This window comes from Geotrypetes seraphini, chromosome 3 (genome assembly GCF_902459505.1).
Source record: "Geotrypetes seraphini chromosome 3, aGeoSer1.1, whole genome shotgun sequence".
NCBI lineage: Eukaryota > Metazoa > Chordata > Amphibia > Gymnophiona > Dermophiidae > Geotrypetes > Geotrypetes seraphini.
Genome location: NC_047086.1, coordinates 318,635,110 through 318,653,237, shown reverse-complemented (window position 1 = coordinate 318,653,237; position 18,128 = coordinate 318,635,110). Strand labels below are relative to the sequence as shown.

Here is an 18,128-nt window from a genome sequence, read left to right as displayed (position 1 = left end):
TTCATTGCTCTCTTCATTTTTATCTCTCCTACACCAGATCTATCATCGTTGTCCCTCTCTGCTTATTTTTCTGCTGACCCCTTCCTATCATCAATCTCTCTACTTTCTCATGCCTGTGTCTCCCCTTCCCCTCCTCTAATCTCTCTGCCAGCTGTTTCCTTACTTTTTTCATTCTCCCTTCCCTCCTCCTCCTGTCCAGCAGTAACTCTCTTCCCTTCCTCCTCTCCCAGCAGCATCTCTCCTTCTCCCTCTCCAGTAGCAGCTGTCCCTTTTTTCCCTTGCCCAGCAGCTTCCCAGACTCCTTTCCCTCCTCCCCTCCCAGCAGCATCTCTCCTTCTCCTTCCCTCCAGGTCCAGTAGCTGCTGTCCCTTTTTTCCCTTGCCCAGCAGCTTCCCAGATTCCTTTCCCTCCTCCCCTCCCAGCAGCATCTCTCCTTCTCCCTCTCCAGTAGCAGCTGTCCCTTTTTTTCCTTGCCCAGCAGCTTCCCAGATTCCTTTCCCTCCTCCCCTCCCAGCAGCATCTCTCCTTCTCCTTCTCCAGTAGCAGCTGTCCCTTTTTTCCTTGCCCAGCAGCTTCCCAGATTCCTTTCCCTCCTCCCCTCCCAGAAGCATCTCTTCTTCTCCTACTCCCTCTCCAGTAGCAGCCCTTTTTTTCCCTTGCCCAGCAGCTTCTGATAGTGGCTTTCTCTCCTCCCAGCAGCTCTTCTTACTTCCCAGCGCAGCGATTCAGGAAGGCAGCCTCAGGTCCTTTGTTGGGTCGCGCCGCCTCTGAGGAAAGAGGAAGTTGCATCATCAGAGGCAGCCGCGACTCAGCAAAAGCCCCGAGGCTGCCTTCGTGAATCGCTGCGCTGGGAAGTAAAGGAGAGCTGCAGAGAGGGGAGAAAGCCACTGTCGGAGGCTCCCCAAGATCTCTCCGGCCCAGCGCAGACTAGAGAGTTGCACGGGGACAGAAATCCCACCCGTCCCCGCCAAAGTCCCACCCGTCCCCGTGAGGAATCCCTCTGTCCCCACCTGTCCCCGCGAGGAATCCCCTCTGTCCCCGCCCGTCCCTGTGAGGAATCCCCTCCGTCCCCGCCCGTCCCTATAAACTTCAGAAATAGTTATTTCATTTAATTATGCTACTGAATTAAAGGCTCTGGTAGAAACCCATTTACAAATAAGCAAAAAGACTTTATTAATTTGGAAATATTAATTGGGAAGAATACATACTTTGTAAACGGATTTCTACCAGAGCCTCTAATGTTTATAAATTTTTATCAACACAATTAATATACTACTTTATCCTGAAGCAAAAAAAAAAAGAAATAGAATTCTTTTCCTACCTTTGTTGCCTGGTTTCTGCTTTCTTCATGTTCTCATTCAATTCCTTCCGTCCACTGTCTCTCTTCCCTCTGCGTCTTCCATTTGCTCTGTTAATGTGCCTCTCCCTTTCTCCCCCCTTCAAAATTGGTCTGGCACCCATCTTCTTCCCTCCGCTCCCCCCATAGTCTGGCATCTCTGTCTTCTTCCCTGCCAGCGTCTTCTCCCCACTCTCTCTTCCTCATTTCCTTTCAGCATCCTTCTCCCCCCCATCTTCCCCATGTCCTGTCAGTGTCCTTCTCCCCCCCTCTGTCTTCCACATGTGCTTTCAGTGTCCTTCTCCCCCCCTCTGTCTTCCCCATGTCCTTTCAGCGTCCTTCTCCCCCCCTGTCTTCCCCATGGCCTTTCAGCGTCCTTCTCCCACCCCGCCTTCCCCATGGCCTTTCAGCGTCCTTCTCCACCCCTTTGTCTTCCCCAGTGCTTTCAGCGTCCTTCTCCCCCCTCAGTTTTACCCATTTCCCTTAAGCGTCTTTTCTTCTCCACTCCACCTTTCCCCCTCCCTGCCCCTTACCTTTGTGACGCTTCCCCACCCAACCGACAACAGAACAGGCCCAGTCGGACAAACCTCCCTGCCCTGTAGCCGCGGATCTAAATTACCTTCTTACAGCTGCTGTAAGAAGGTAATTTAGATTCGCGGCTACAGGGCAGGGAGGTTTGTTGGACCGGGGCTGTTGTCGGTCGGGGAAGTGCCACAAAAGTAAGGGGACCTGGCCTGCTGTGCTGCACCTGGGGCGGGGCGGACCGCCCCCTCCCTTGGTACGCCACTCTTCTCCTTTCCTGCCCTGCCTGCAGCACAGAGAGTCGAATGGAAGTCTTCCCGACGTCAGTGCTGACGTCGGAGGGAGAGAGGGCAGGCTTTGTTTAAGCCCTCCCTCCCCTCCGACGTTAGCGCTGACGTGGGAAGACTTCCGTTCGACTCTGTGCTGCAAGCAGAGCAGGTAGGGAGAAGAGCCGCGCGACTGATTACATCCAGCCCCGCAGGAACCCCGCGACCCTCGGAGGCGTCCCCACGGGAACCCCGCGACCCGAAGGGGGAACCCTCGGGATGCCCGTCATCCCCGTTCAGCTTTCTAGCGCAGACTTCAGATATTGATCTTGCCGGCCCTGCGCGGACTGGCAGGAAGTTGAAGTAAGTCAATCTTGCCGGCCCTGTGCGGACCGGCAAAAATTTCCTGCGGACCGACACCGGTCCACGGACCGGCGGTTGAAGAACTGTGATCTACTGTACTTGAATGCAACTTGCCTTGAGCCCTTACTGAGAAAGGTGTGATCTAAATCCAAATCCAATACCAGATCTGCAGGCAGGCATAATAAAATAATTTTAAAAACCCACTACAAATGTCACTCAGGACCTATAGAGCAATTCCAACATATCATAATAGCAGTAACTTCCACAAGTCACTCAACAAGCATCTACATACCTAGGAAAAGACTACCATAAACACTAGACACTAAACCTGTTGGAAAACTAAATAAGAGCTAGAAAAAAGAGACTTACTCTCAATTCATGGAACTGTCTTGAACCTATGGACTTTCAAGTTTGCACTACTTAATTAATATTGGTTAGGAGTACCAATGGGTTCTGAAAATTTAATAGAAAGCAGAGGGAGGCAATCAGTTCATGGGAACTTTTTGACAAAAAGTCAGAAGTTCACCGGGGCTAGTCAAGCATTCAGCACCCTAGAGTGCCTGCAAGGTTACCCACAAACATCATATAACGCCATCCTCTAGCTCAATAAGCTTTTGTTGTATATATATAAAAATCTAATAAATATGAATTCAGAAGTGCAAAAATTGATAATAGTTGATGAGCCTTGTGAAAGCAGAAAATCACATATGTCCAGTAAATAAACTACCATCTACAAGGACTTATCTCAGAAGCCGCCAACATCTGTCTAATAAGAGGGTCTGTTGGCACTCCCGGTCAACAGACCCTCTTATTAGACGGATGTTAGCGGCTTCTGAGATAAGTCCTTGTAGATGGTAGTTTATTTACTGGACATATGTGATTTCCTGCTTTCACAAGGCTCATCAAGTAGTGATTCTTGCACTTTTCTATGCTTTTTGAAATTCTGGAACGTTGTGATTTTGCACTTGACACTTTGGGCACTTTATCATAATTATTATCAATTTTTGCACTTCTGAATTCATATTTATTAGATTTTTATATATATATACAACAAAAGTTTATTGAGCTAGAGCTAGAAGATGGCGTTATATAATGTTTGTGGGTAACCTTGCAGGCACTCTAGGGTGCTGAATGCTTGACTAGCCCTGGTGAACTTCTGACTTTTTGTTAAAAAGTTCCCATGAACTGATTGCCTCCCTCTGCTATCTATAATTTTCAGAACCCATTGGTACTCCTAACCAGTATTAATTAAGCAGTGCAAACTTGAAAACCCATAGGTTCAAGACAGTTCCATGAATTGAGAGTAGGTCTCTTTTTTCTAGTTTATATGTTATGACCCCTCTTTTATAGAGTAGGCTATTTATTACTTTGGAAAGCTAAATAAACCAGATAGAACAGATCAATGATGCAGATCAATTTCTTTCATACAAGCAGAACACAGACTTTTACCCAGTATAGAATAAGCAACCACTAAATAAAAAATAGAAATAAAAATTAAACACTAAGAAACCAGCCCATTCACCAGAAAAAGAGAAAGCAATGCATGTCCCCCTGAACTATGCAAAATACTATCCTGCCTCTGCCCCCTCTCTCCTCCCCGCTTCCATCCAGCATCTGCTGACCCCTCTCCTCCCTGCTTCCATCAAGCATCTGCTGCCCCTCCTTCACCCCTGCTTCCATCCAGCGTCTTCTGCCCCTCCTTCACCCCTGCTTCCATCCAGCGTCTTCTGCCCCCCCTTCACCCCTGCTTCCATCCAGCGTCTGCTGCCCCCCTTCACCCCTTCCATCCAGCATCTGCTGCCCCTCCTTCACCCCTGCTTCCATCCAGCGTCTTCTGCCCCTCCTTCACCCCTGCTTCCATCCAGCGTCTTCTGCCCCCCCTTCACCCCTGCTTCCATCCAGCGTCTGCTGCCCCCCTTCACCCCTGCTTCCATCCAGCGTCTGCTGCCCCCCTTCACCCCTGCTTCCATCCAGCATCTGCTGCCCTCCCTTCACCCCTGCTTCCATCCAGCGTCTGCTGCCTCCTCACCCCTGTGTCTATCCAGCATCTGCTTCTCCCCCACCCCTGCTTCCATCCATCATTTGCCTCCTCTTCTCCCAACTTCCATTCTGCATGTGCCCTCTCTTTCCCCTCTATATTCATTCAGCATCTGTCACCCTCTTCCTCCTCACTTCCATTCAGCATTTATAGCAGTGCTCAGGATGGTTTTAATTGTCAGACCTCATATACTGACAAGTTCCAAGCTACATTGCTTATTCCAGAGATTGCACTGGAAAGTTTAGCTTCTCTGTCTCCATCTGCTGGTAAAGTGACATTACCAATCAATCTAGACTGGTCTGGCATGATAAAGAGGAATTATTTTAAAAATATTATTCCCTATAATTTATTTGATTACACAACATTTTATATACAGTATAACCTTGAAGTGACACCTCATATATCCAAAATACAAAACAATTGATATAATACAGCAAAAGGTGTAAGGGCTTTATAGATCCATTGTTGACATTAAAAAAGTCATACTGCTTGGCATCTCTTCCAGTCCCAGTTTAAATTCATACCTGCGTTAGACTCTTCCAGCTTTCTCTTTGGTTGGAGGTTCCCACCACCAGTTATTTCAAAGGTAGATCCATAAAACTGCTGAATAGAATTATCCAGGTAAATCCATTGTTTTTCAAAAATAATCTTTCTGAAAGAATACATATATAGAAATTTATATCAGTGCATGCTCCAGTGGATACTCTGCCACTACTATCAGATACATCAATCTGTGTTCCTCAGAGCTGTATAGGGACTTCTTCTCTATCTATACTTCTTCTCTTGGTGCTCTAACCTCCATCCACAACTTTCTCTACTATATTATTATATAGTTATATTGATAACTCCCAAATACCTGTGGAAGAATTCTGCACAAAAAATGTTGAAAACTGTACATCCTTACTTATAATTTCTTTTTGTGTATAATTCCCCCATCATAAATGCCTGGTTCCTTCCCAACCCAGATCCAATTCTCATTGCCCCCTGTTTTTTCCCCACTCAGGTTCAATCTGCCCCAATAGTCTCATTCCTCAAGCTTGTTTCAAAATCCTCCCGAAGGATGATCTTCCTCCCTCTCTGGCAGGTACAATCCCTGGCTTTTTCTGTCCCTAGAGTTGATAGAGGGGAAAAATAGCTGCAGCTATCTGCCCTCACACCCCCAAAGCAAAAACCCTTGGGTTGGTTTTTTTTCATATAATTTTTATTGAAAACTGCAACAATGACTGTACAACCAGTAACTAGCACAACCATGTATAAAACAAAACATGGCTACAGAAACTGTGAGAAAGTGAACTCTCACCTTTAAAGTCATAGATCACCAATGAAGAAACAATGCCAGCCTGATCCACAGTCCCAGTGCAATCCTCCTTTAAGATATAGACCAAGTCCATTTCCTTCTCTCTTTATCACTCTCATAGCTCTCTCTCTTTCAAAGCCCTCAGAACATCCCCCCCCCCCAATTAAATCTCTCTTAACCCTCCTGGTACACACACCTACTGCTTTTTCTAAATCTCTCCTCCCCTCTTATGAAATCAGCATGGAATATAAGAATAGCCTTACTGGTTCAGACCAAAGGTCCATCAAGCCCGTTCTCAGGGTGGCCAATCTAGGTCACTAGTACCTGGCCAAAACCCAAGGAGTAGCAACAGTCCATGCTACCGATTCAGGGCAAGAAGTTGCTTCCCCCATGTCTTTCTCAATAAGACTATGGACTTTTCCTCCAGGAATTTGTCCAAACCTTTCTTAAAACCAGCTACGCTATCCACTCTTACCACCTCTGGCAATGCGTTCCAGAGCTTAACTATTCTCCGAGTGAAAAAAAAGTTTCTCCTATTGGTTTTAAAAGTATTTCCCTGTAACTTCATTGAGTGTCCCCTAGTCTTTGTAATTTTTGACGGAGTGAAAAATTGATCCACTTGTACCCGTTCTACTCCGCTCAGGATTTTGTAGACTTTAATCATATCTCCCCTCAGCTGTCTCTTTTTCAAGCTGAAGAGCCCTAACCGTTTTAGTTTTTTCTCATACGAGAGGAGTTCCATCCCCTTTATCATCTTGGTCAGTCTTCTTTGAACCTTTTCTAGTGCCACTATATCTTTCTTGAGATAAGACCAGAGTTGAACCCTTACCCACAGTTGCGTAACCTCCTGTTTTAACATACTGTAGCCTTCTCTTCTCAGGTCTTCCACTTACCATTCTTGCCTTCTTCAATCTACTCAAAATTCAGCTGCATGACTTATTTTCTGCAATTGTCACTATACTCACTTAACCCCACTTCTCACTTCACTTCACCAGTTCTCTATTTATTCCAACATATTATTCAACCCTCTCTTACTTACCTACAAGTGAATTTCTTCTAAAGCTTTTACCTCTTGTTTTACTATATGCTCTCCGCCTCTGGTAGGACACTTATTTGTGCCCTTCTGTTCCAAAACCATTTTCAGACTTCATTCACCTTGCTGTGATATATATCCAGCAAAGGCTTCCCAAGTTCATGGTTCACATTTGCTCTCCAACCTTATTCAATTTAGCCCAGGAGTGGGCAACCTCAGATTTCTGGGCTCTAACTTAATCAGGTTTGCATGATCCTCAGGTTTGCAGGATCCCTAATGAATATGCACAAGATCTATTTGTATACAATGTAAACAAATCTCATACCTATTCAATGGGAAAATCCTGGGTTGCAGCCCTTGAAGGTTGAGGTTTCCCACCCCTGATCTAGCCTAAAGCTCACTTTTAAATCTTAACCTCTTATTCTCCTGTTGCATGTCCTTGTTTTATGGGCTTGGGGGAGGGGGGCCGTTGACAAGAGGGAGTGGGCATCACTTCTGCCACTTTGTTTGGGGGGGTGTCGCTGCTTGGGGGGGGGGTCAGTGGCAGGAGGGAGTGGGCATCCCTCCTGCCAATTTTGTGGCATGTGTCAGGTTCCCATGCCGCAGCCAGCTCAGGTAATCACAGCGGGGTATTTTGCCCCCAATCAGCTGAGCTGGCAGAACTCCCCGAAACCATGCCAAGGGATGAATTTATTCAAAAAGATAATAAAATACTGCAGCATCTGCACCCTATGGGGCTGATTCTATAAATGGGCGTCCTGATTGTAGGCGGCGGTAGGAGTCCTACCGCTGTCTGGCAGCATAGCAGGACACACATTAAGCAAAACAAACCTTTATATGGCAAGATGGATCGGGTGGGGTGGGGAGGGGCTGAAGTCAGCTGTCATGACAACTCCAGCCATGGGGCGGTGTAGCAAATGCCGGACAAACTTCTACAGTTTCCGTCCCATATGTAGCAAAAAGGATCAAGAACAATTATAAGTATACATGTTCAAATCATCTGAGTATAAGTCTTACCTATCTCGAACAGGTGGTGGGGGGTGTCTTATACTGAAACCTACCAAGTAAAATGAGTAATTACCGATTTGTTGCCTTGAGAATGAATATGACTGTTGGGCAACCTGGATAGACTACACAAGTCTTTTATCTACTGTCATTTACTATGTTAGGCACCACTAAGCACAATTCTCCAAAAACTTAGGCACTTGAAATGTAGGCCTTTAAAACCCTGGCCTACATTTCTGGCATCTAAGATTTAGGTGCCACTAGGAGCAGTTTGTAAATGGTGCTTAAGCATGATTTGACATGCAGCTAGTGCCATTTTTCTAGGCGCCAGTCAATTTAGGCACTGCTTATGGAATCTGGGCCATACTGTATAAAAGTTTAGCTTATATATGATGGCAGTACATACTAAATTTTTATGTTATGTGTCACCAAGCAAATTTTACAAGCACCTGTTTGTACATGTAAAAAGGCTTATTTGGGGGAAAAGCTTCACCTACACAGAGCAACCACAGACAACTCAAACTCTCTGTTTTTGTGACCCCAAAACCCAAGTAAAGATCTTACTTTCATCCATAAAGCAAGAGAAGAATAATTGAATATTGGGAAAAACCTGAATAACATTTGCATTTCAATTTCCACAGTAGGATCTGACATATAGTATGACTTTTTATGCTAACTTAGAGATAATATAGAGAAATAAAAGGGATAAAGGTAATACCTTTTTTATTGGACCACCTTAGTACATTGTTTGATTAGCTTTTGAAGGTGACCCTTCTTCCTTAGATCAAAAAACTAATAACTTGGAAAAGGCGTATCCAAATACAAGGCTTCGGGATAAAAAATCTGAGGAGATATATATAGAAAGCATATTCAGAGCCTTTGAAAATACCCCCAAATTGAATCCCAGTGGGGGAAAAAAAAAAGAGCATTTAAGTCCCATCTGTCAGAAGACACAACCCCGTTCTAACCAACCCGCATCTTCTGCGAAGCCAGTTTCGTACTCACTTCCTCCGCTGCAGTTGCACAGCTTTGAACACGTTTTCCCTTTTCAGAACCACGAAGTCTCCTTCTCGGATCACATCCCTAGCAGACTGCGAGCTCTCCATCTCCCTTTCTGTTTCTCTTCCGCACCAGCGTCTGCCACCCAGCAAAAGTGCACTGCGCCCACGTGCAGCGAACCTCTTCCGCTTTCCGAGGTGCCTAGTCACAAGTCGCAGCCACTGACGTCTCCCGAAGGGAGGGGGGGGAAAGAAAAAGGCGGAACCATTGCAGTCTTGGGGGGGGGAACCATGAACGCTAGCCAAATTTGTTGGGCTCTTGTTTTCTCTTTCAGGGACTACGTTCGTATTTTTTTTGTAGAGCAAATTCAGCAAACGAGTTTCAAGAAAACGGACGTTTAGGGTCTTGAATCTGTCACTGTTTACGCTTTACCCGGCGGAAGTGACGTATCTTTGGCGCCAAAAAAGAAAGTGTCTGCGAGCTGCTGTTGTTGTGGAAAGTAATAGGGCTTTTTTTTTTTTGGTGGCGGTTTCCTTGTCGCTCGTTTGATGTAGATTGTGGCGTCCTCGCTCTTCTGTGGGCCTGGCTACGTAGCGGAGCTCGTTTGGAGCGGTATAGAGAGAGCCGCAGCCGTGAGGGACGTAATCGGAGTGAATCTGAATCTTTTTCCTTACGGGGGGCCGGGAACTTATGAGTCTGTTTGAGAGGTGTACGCGTGGATAAGCTGATGAGGTAGCTGTTAGTTCACTTTTAAAGGTAATAAATAGAAATAAAACAAAGAAAAACTTTCTATTGGCCTAATTTAAAATATTTTGACTAACTTTGGACAGAACAACAACGAAGAGGCAAGAGAGATGTCTAATCCAACAGTTAGTTACATTTATTTAGAGCACTGCACGCAAACAGTACATGTAGAGTACATATAAAAGTACAAAAGTCAAGGTCTTTAAAAAGACCACAGTCCCAGATAAATGGTTTTGGCAGTCCTAGTTGTTTTCTTCAGGGGACAACCTGTGCAGTCTGAAATGGTCATTCACAATTCATAAGTCCATTATCTGGCTCTTCTTCAGCTGTACTATCCAAGCTTTGTACATGCCTCTTTTGCTCCTGCTTGTCCATGGGGCATGGTTGGAACTTTCCTAGGACCCCATTTATCTGGGACTGTGAATGGTCTTTTTAAAGACCTTCACTTTTGTATTTTTATATGTGGTGATACCCTCCTTCTGAAGTACAGTCCAAGCTTCTGCCACTGTTGACATTCTCTTATATGACCAATTAATGATGACCAACAGTCCAAAAGGAAATAACCACCTGAAATCTTAAAGAACTCTTGTTTCAGGACAAGCAACACGCTCAGAATTCCTGCCTTTGTTATAGTGATGGAGAACTGATCCTGTAATATTTCCACTCTATGGTTTTGCCACATGATAGACCCTTTTTCTTTGGCCTTTCTCAGGAATTGTTCCTTCTCTTTAAAGTTATGCAAACACACCGTATATCTTTTGGTACATCTCCATGTTTAGGACCTAATGTGTGACTTGCCCTTTCTACTTTAACTAGAACAGAAGGAGCGCCATTCCACACATTGTCTATGTCTATTGTCTATGTCTATTACAGCATTGTAAATTTCTTATACTAACTTTTCACCATCTCAATAGGCCTTAGATTCAGGGATCCCCCCTGATCCTCATATTCTGCCTCTGTGATCTGTTTTCTAAATCTTCCACCCTCAACAAACAGTCCAGAAAGCATTTTTGTATGCATTTAGTGGTAGCCTGCAGATCTGTTACCACCTCTCTGTTCTCCTATGTGCTTCTCTGCTTCTTCCACATGCCCTACCAATTCCACAATCTGTTTGATTTCTGGAATCAGGTCCTTGATTTTGCCCCTGACTACCATGAACTCAATCTTAATAATATTCTGCCCATTTCTGAAGATCTGCTTTTGTTATCGGAGCTGCAGCTTCCAGCTCCTGGCACCGGAGTGAACTGCTTTGAATTGATGGTTCCTCTGACACACTCTCTCCAGAGTCCATGCATGCCAGTCCCAATGCGATTGCCATATGGTGCAGGCTGCTCTTGTCTGTCGCTTGAACTGAGCTTCGTGACTCTTTAAGCTTTTTTTTTCGCTGGCATATTCAATTCCAGAGCACACTTCACTGCACCACTGCAACAATTTCTGCTTCACTGGATTGGGGTTCACTCTGGTGGATGGGTCTTACTATTTTCTTGGGCTGCAGCTCCAGCTTTACCCTGCCATACTGCCTGAAGATGTCATCAGAAGCCAGCTCCTAAGATTTTATAGTACTCCAGACTTAGCCTGTCTGGTCCGAGCACCTTGGCCAATTTAACTTTTTGATCACTTGTTGGATCTCTACTCCATAAACTGGGGCATTCAACATATTTCTCTGCTCCTTCGTTAGAGAAAGTAGCTCCAGCCCATGAAATCATGCAGCCCATTTATTAACATACTGCTTAGCCTCCCTACTGTTTATCATCTAGGCCAGTAATTTCTCTTTTATTGTCTCTAGCTGCTTGTTGACTTAGCACTTCATTAATCTATCTGCAAATGCCAAAATATTGTTTGCCTAGAGGTATCGTCCATCCTACCCTGCATCCTGCTTCTTAAGAGATTTCAAATTCTCTGCAAATCCACCAATACCTTATCCTTTTCTTCTCTAGAATATTTAGGGCTCCTTTTACTAAGCTGCGTTAGGGCATTAACGTGTGGAATAGAGCGCGCGCTAGACACTAACGCCAGCATTGAGCTGGCATTAGTTCTAGCTAAGTAGCGCAGGGTTAGCGTGCACTAAAAACCAGGGCTGTGGAGTCGGTAGATAAATGTTCCGACTCCGACTCCTCAGTTTTTTGTACTTCAGACTCCGACTCCAGGTACCCGAAATTTCCTCTGACTCCGACTCCTCGACTCCGACTCCACAGCACTGGTTAATTTTCAGATCATTAAAATGGAATGTCAAGTTGAGAGAAATGAGCATTTTCGACACCACCTTCTTTTTGCTTTTAATCAAGGTTCTAAGGCTGCAGAAGCTGCTCGCAACATTTGTGCTGTGTATATAGTGGGTACTATAGCTGAAAGAATCGCTCGTGATTGGTATGCCAAGTTCAAAAATGGAGTCAGATAAGTGTTCCGACTCCGACTCCTCAGTTTTTTTGTACTTCTTACTCCGACTCCGACTCCAGGTACCCGAAATTTCCTCCGACTCCTCGACTCCGACTCCACAGCCCTGCTAAAAACACTAGCACACCTTAGTAAAAGGAGCCCTTAGTATATTCCAAAATCTTCACCCTCATAACCGCTTTGTTGGTCTCCGAATATATCAGTGAGGAAACGTCTTGTGGGTCTTTGTCATCTATATAATCCCATTTTTGCATAAGAAACTTTTTAAAACTCTGGGTTAATTCTCTATTTAGCAATATTAGTACTAAGGCCAAACCTTAAGTTTATATACCGCATCCTCTCCATAAAGATAGAGCTCGGCACGGTTTACAGGTACTTTAATAAATGAGGGAAAACATAATAAGAATTAGTGGTTATAAAGAGGGTAGTGAGCTTTACATTTTTGAGAAAAGCCAGGTTTTCAGATGCTTTCGGAATAATTGGAAGGAGCCCAGATTCAAATGTTATTTCTACTTTGACCATGTTATGATCCGTCAACGCACCATCCTCTATATCCACCGATTAACTGCAGATGAGAGATGTTGCCACCAGAATATAATATAATCTAGCCCACAATTTATGCACTTGGGAAAAGAAAGTGAAATTAGTTTCATTCAGATGCAAGGTGCGCCAGATATCTAAAAGCCCTAGGTGGTTCATTATGAAATTAACACCTTTTTCTTCTCCGCCCCTGCCTAGCTCTCATAGGTTTACAGTCACTAAGGGATCAGAAGTAATGTTAAAATCTCCTTCTACAACTAATTTGTAATCCTGTAGAGGGGACAAAACAGCCAATAGAGAGGAAAATAAAATTTGTGAGAATAAATAGTACCTAACTTAATTTTTTAATTGGTGCTGAAAACGACATTTCAAAAATCAATTAGCCAGTAGACGCCTACCACCTCATAGTAGGTGTCTACCCGAAAAGTAGGCATGATTAGGGCCAGAGTTTGGGCGTGGATTGACTTAGGCGCCAGTATTTTGGCAAAGAAAACTCTGGCTTAATATACTGACGTTTAACATTATGATGCTTAATGGTGCCTAAGTTGAATTAGGCACCACTAGGCACGATTCTACAAATAGCACCTAACTTTGACATTTGGTAGATGCCACTTTGTTAGGTGCCTACCGAGTTAGGCGCTGTTTATAAAATCTGGCTCTTGGTGCATAAACTGAGCACAAAAAGCCATTTATTTTGCCCTAAATCTCCAACCCACACCACATATCTACCTTTTGGATCCTGAATGGTCATGTGAATTAGACAAGATAAAAATTGCAACCCCTCCCTTACATTATAGGAAACAAACGTTAAGTCTCCCACTTAATCTGTCCACAACTTGAGATGATCTAAGTGAGTAAAATGAGTCTACTGCATAAGTAAAATGTCAATTTTCATATGTTTGCAATAGCTAAGAATCTTTGTATATTTTACTGGGGAATGTATCCCATCCATATTTAGCATGGCAAGCCACAGGTTACCCATAATCAGCAAGATAACAAAAAACAGTTAGTATGAATTACTCATCTTGCTGCTTGCAGCCTCCCAGCTGAGCCATCATAACGGATCAGCAGAAACGGATAGTAAACTGTCAGCCTCGATATCTGTAGCAATCATGGTCAAAACTAACTCCCTATCCCCTTGCTATAAACTTCCCCACATCCCATGCGAACCCTCACAAAACTAGGTACATCTCCTTCTCTCATCCTGAAGAAATGCACCCACTTTTACATCCCCATGCATGCCACTATGAAGAACCTCCCCAAACCTACACCAACCCATCACACATACTATCACACTGTCTCTGAGAAACTCCCTCCTGAACCCAGAAACATTTTCATCACAAAGAGGATGGAGCAACTTGTTCACAAATAGAAAAAATGCATAGGTCAAACAACAAAACCTTGTGCAAAGGGAATCCTGAAGTCTCAAAAATAGGGGCAGAGCCCCAGTAAATAGTCAACATACCATAGATAAAACACATTCAACTAATAAAGGGCTACCCTGGTAGAAAAGCCCACTGTTAGCCCCATTCAACTAACAGACACAGGAATCAGGAATCAGGACTTCTGCAAGGATTCAAGAGACAACTATTTCTGTAGATGGGAATGGTTTCTCTGTGGAATTACATTCTCAAGTTTTAGGGGTAGAAATAGACAATAGTTTATCCATGCACCATCATGCAGTAGGTAGATCAAGTTTTAAAACATAAAAGAGAGGAGGTTACATGATGGCTGAGCCATAAAGTAACCCCTCCTTTCATGTTTTAAAAATTGATCTGCCTACCTGATTCTGTTCATTGTTTAATTATCAATTGTTTTCACAACCCTGCCCATAGACTACTCTTATATATGAGTGTTAATCCACCTTTTTGGTGAGGTAAGATTTTCTGGTAGTCTGAAAACTTAACTTAGATTTTTTTTTTTTAATTTTTACCCACACAGATGGGTGGAGATTATAGAGGAGAAAGAGGATCCAGAGGCTGGAGAGGAGGTGGTAATTCTGGAGGATGGAGAGGTGGTCGGTCCTGGAAAGAAAAAGGAGACCGAGTGAAAGGGCAAAGAGGGAATTGCAAAAGAAATACAGGTAGAGATAGTAGTGCTAGGTTATTTGTATGCTAGATGATACAAGAATTTTAAATATGATTGAAATAATTCTCTCTCAATATTTTGTGTTAGATTTTTCAGTAGCAGCCTCTCAAGTTAGATTAATCCAATCAAGTCTGGATCAGTTCATTCCATATAAAGGATGGAAACTTTATTTCTCTGAAGGTATCATATTGTTAATGTTAAACTTATACCTCTGAGTCATATACCAATTTTACAAGTTTATATGAACATAAAGTGGGTATTCAATAAATTATGCCCAAAATTAGGCACCAGGATGACTGCAAGACGCACATTTCAGGCCAGATTCTACATATAAATGGCGCCTAAATGATAGGCACCGAGCAACGCAGCATATAGCAGCTGTCAATCCTGAATTGAGCACCATTTATAGGATCACATCTAGCAGGGCTTAAATTGGACTTGGGTGTAGGTATGAGTCAAAACCTTAGGCGCCCCTTATTTATACCAGGGATTTTTGGCTTGAATACCGGCACCTATGTTCAATTTAGGTGCCAAGATCCGACCCCTAATCACACCTACTTTATGGTAGATGCCTCGGTCTAGGTGTCTACCTGGATGTTGTAGGCACCTATCAAGTTAGGTGCCTACAATTTAATTATTTAAAATTATTTAAAATCACTATTGAATGAGGCTTTTTAATTAATGGTGTCGATTAAGCCTAATTGAATAAGTTAGATGCATAGATCTAGACGCCTAACTGTAGGTGTCTTTTATAGAATCATGGCCTTCGTGCCTAACTGGGTATAAGTACTTATGCCTACTAAATGTTGGTGGCCAGCTAATATTGTGTTTCCCCGAAAATAAAACCTACCCTGAATATAAGTCCTAGCATGATTTTGGGGGTAGGTCCTAATATAAGCCCTACCCCAAAATAAGCCCTAGTTGGATCGACCCCTGAAGCTCCTCCTGAATGTCCCCGACATTTCCCGATTCGCTTGCGACAGCGCTTTCTCCCCCCCCATGTGCAACATCTTTCCTCCCCTCTCCCCATCTCCTTGCACAGCATCTTTCCATCCCTCCTTCCCATTCCACAGTAGAACCTCGCTGACCCTCCCACCACGAGGCTGACATATCTCCGTTCCAAACAGCAGCGGCAGCAGGCTGCTTTGTGGCCTTCTTTGCTGGGGCCTTTCCTCTGCTGCATCACTGATGATGTAATTAGTGACACGGAACAGAGAAGGCCACAAAGCAGCTTGTCGCTGCTGCTGTTTGGAACGGAGGTATGTCGTCCTCACGCTGGGAGGGTCTTCGGGATTCTGCTGCACAGGGGGATGGGAGGGAGAGAGGGAGAGATGCTACACAGGGAGATGGGTTGGCGGGGTTGTCAGGGTTCTGCACAGGGGGAATGGCTTCGTATTATCTGTTCCACAATATCTCAAGACTTTTTTATTTCAGAAATGTTATGACATCTGAAATTCAATTTGTTTAAGAATGATCTGTAATTTGTTTAATCGTTAACCATTTAAAGCTCTATTTTAAAGGTAAGATGTGGCATACAAGAACAATGCTTAGATTAGGTTAGATCTAATGCGACACAATGAGATTGCTTTCGGAGTTCTGCTGCATGGGGGGATGGGAGGGAGGGATAGAAAGATGCTGCACAAGGAGATGAGTGAGAGGTGATCGATGTACACAAAAAATAATGACATCCCCTGAAAATAAGCCCTAGTTTGTTTTTTTGACCCAAAATTAATATAAAACAATGTCTTATTTTGGGGGAAACATGGTAGTAGTTAGACCTGTAAATCACAGTATTCTGTATCATGCCTATATTCTGGGAATACCACACCCCCTTTTGAGTTGCACATTAGGTACATGTAAGGTGTAGGGCAGATCTGTTTGTAATTTCTAATTACTACTAATTAAGACCCTCTTTTACTAAGCTGCGGTATAGGTTTCTACCATGGCGCAGGGCGCTAAATGCTCTGACACTGCTCTGACACTCATAGGAATACTATGAGCGTTGGAGCATTTAGCAGCTTAATAAAAGGGGGGAGGGTAAGTGCTTGCTAACACTAATTGTTGATAGTACCTAATTAGATAATTAGTTTATGTGCTGATCTATGATCCACACCCAAATTTGGGTAAACTATACAGAATTCAGTAGATAATAGCTAAATAATTTAAATTTCATGCAAAGAAAGTAAGCCTAGCTGAAACTGTTCTTTTATTTGTTAGATTTGTGTCGCCTTCACTTTTTTGATAGTTAATTTTAAATGTATTGTAACTTGATGTACATACTAGTGCTGCCCGATTCACGATTCAAATTGGTTCACCGATTCACTTCGGGTGAATCGATTCGAAACAAAAAAAAAAATCAGTTCCCGATTCGACTGACCCTCACCCCCTAAAGCAGGAGCGGCAGTGCTGCTCTTGCTGGCCGGCTGCTGCCGCACCTACTTTAGAGGGCGAGGGGGGAGGGTCAGTGGGAAGTGCTGCTGTCGGCTTTCCCCCCTGGTGTCCAGTTCCCCCCTGGCGTCCAGTTCTCCCCCCTGGCCTCCCCGCACCGTTTACCTGTGAGGAACAGCCTGCAGATGAGCTGTTTCCTCTGCGATCCTGCCTCTGATGTCAGAGGAGGGGTGGGACCGCGGCAGAGGAAACAGCTCCGAAGCAATGGAAAGATTGCTAGCATCGCGATCTTATCTGCAGGCTGTTCCTCACAGATAAACAGTGGGGGGAGGCCAGGAGGGAAGCCGAACGCTAGGGGAGGCCAGGGGGAACATGTAGGCCTTCTGGGGGGGGGTGAGCAGTCCTTCGGGGTGGGGGGGGAACAGGCAGGCAGGCCTTTAAGGGGGGACAGCCCTTCAGGGGGAAGTGCAGGTTTCAGGGGGGACAGACCTTCAAGGGGGGGCAGGCAGGCCTTCGGGGGGATGCAGGCCTTCAAGGGGGGGACAGGCCTTCAGGGGGAGGTGCAGGCCTTCAGGGGGGACAGACCTTCATGGGGGGTCAGACAGGCAGGCCTTCGGGGGGAGATGCAGGCCTTCAAGGGGGAGACAGGCCTTCAGGGGGAGGTGCAGGCCTTTGGGAGGGACAGGCTTTCAAGGGGGAGGACAGGCTTTCAAGGGGGGGACAGGCAGGGCTTCAGGGGGGATGCAGGCCTTTAAGGTGGGGGAAGCCTTCAAGGAGGAAACAGGCCTTCAGGGATGGTGGCACATGTCTTCAGGGGGGGACATGCAGGCCTTTAGGGGTGGGGTGCAGGCCTTTGGGGGGGACAGACCTTTAGAGGAGGGGGTCCCTGGTGTAGAAGTACACGGAGGGAGGGAGGGAAGGGGAGGTTCAAAGTGACATGCATATGCCGGACTTTGGGGGGGGGAAGAAATAATGGGTCTGAAAATAGAGGAGAGGGAGAGAGATGATTGGCAGTGGGATTTAGGGAGGGAAGGAACAGAAAGGGAGAGAAGTTGGACACAAGGGATGGTGTGGAGGGGGGATAGAGATACTGGATAGGAGGGTAGTTGGGAAGA

At 44.8% G+C, this 18,128-nt stretch overlaps 2 protein-coding genes across 4 annotated transcripts in view; one reads left to right on the top strand and one right to left on the bottom strand.

Annotated features, from left to right (window-relative positions):
- TRMT6 (tRNA methyltransferase 6) overlaps positions 1 to 9,130 on the bottom strand; it is a 52,600-nt gene extending 43,470 nt beyond the window's left edge. Inside the window, exons 1-2 of the mRNA XM_033938267.1 lie at positions 8,866 to 9,130; positions 5,050 to 5,177 (exon numbers count right to left, since the gene is read on the bottom strand). Of these exons, the coding sequence (XP_033794158.1) occupies positions 5,050 to 5,177; positions 8,866 to 8,966 (229 nt within the window). The 5' untranslated portion in view covers positions 8,967 to 9,130. The remainder of the gene's footprint in view (positions 1 to 5,049; positions 5,178 to 8,865) is intronic.
- Positions 9,131 to 9,263: 133 nt separating this feature from the next.
- The window catches only part of MCM8 (minichromosome maintenance 8 homologous recombination repair factor), a 169,259-nt gene continuing 160,394 nt past the window's right edge, over positions 9,264 to 18,128 (top strand). The window contains exons 1-3 of one of the 3 annotated variants that reach the window (XM_033938264.1): positions 9,264 to 9,615; positions 14,479 to 14,620; positions 14,713 to 14,805. In XM_033938264.1, the coding sequence (XP_033794155.1) occupies positions 14,479 to 14,620; positions 14,713 to 14,805 (235 nt within the window). In that variant the 5' untranslated portion in view covers positions 9,264 to 9,615. The remainder of the gene's footprint in view (positions 9,616 to 14,478; positions 14,621 to 14,712; positions 14,806 to 18,128) is intronic. The other 2 variants (XM_033938265.1, XM_033938266.1) reach the window with 2 other exon arrangements.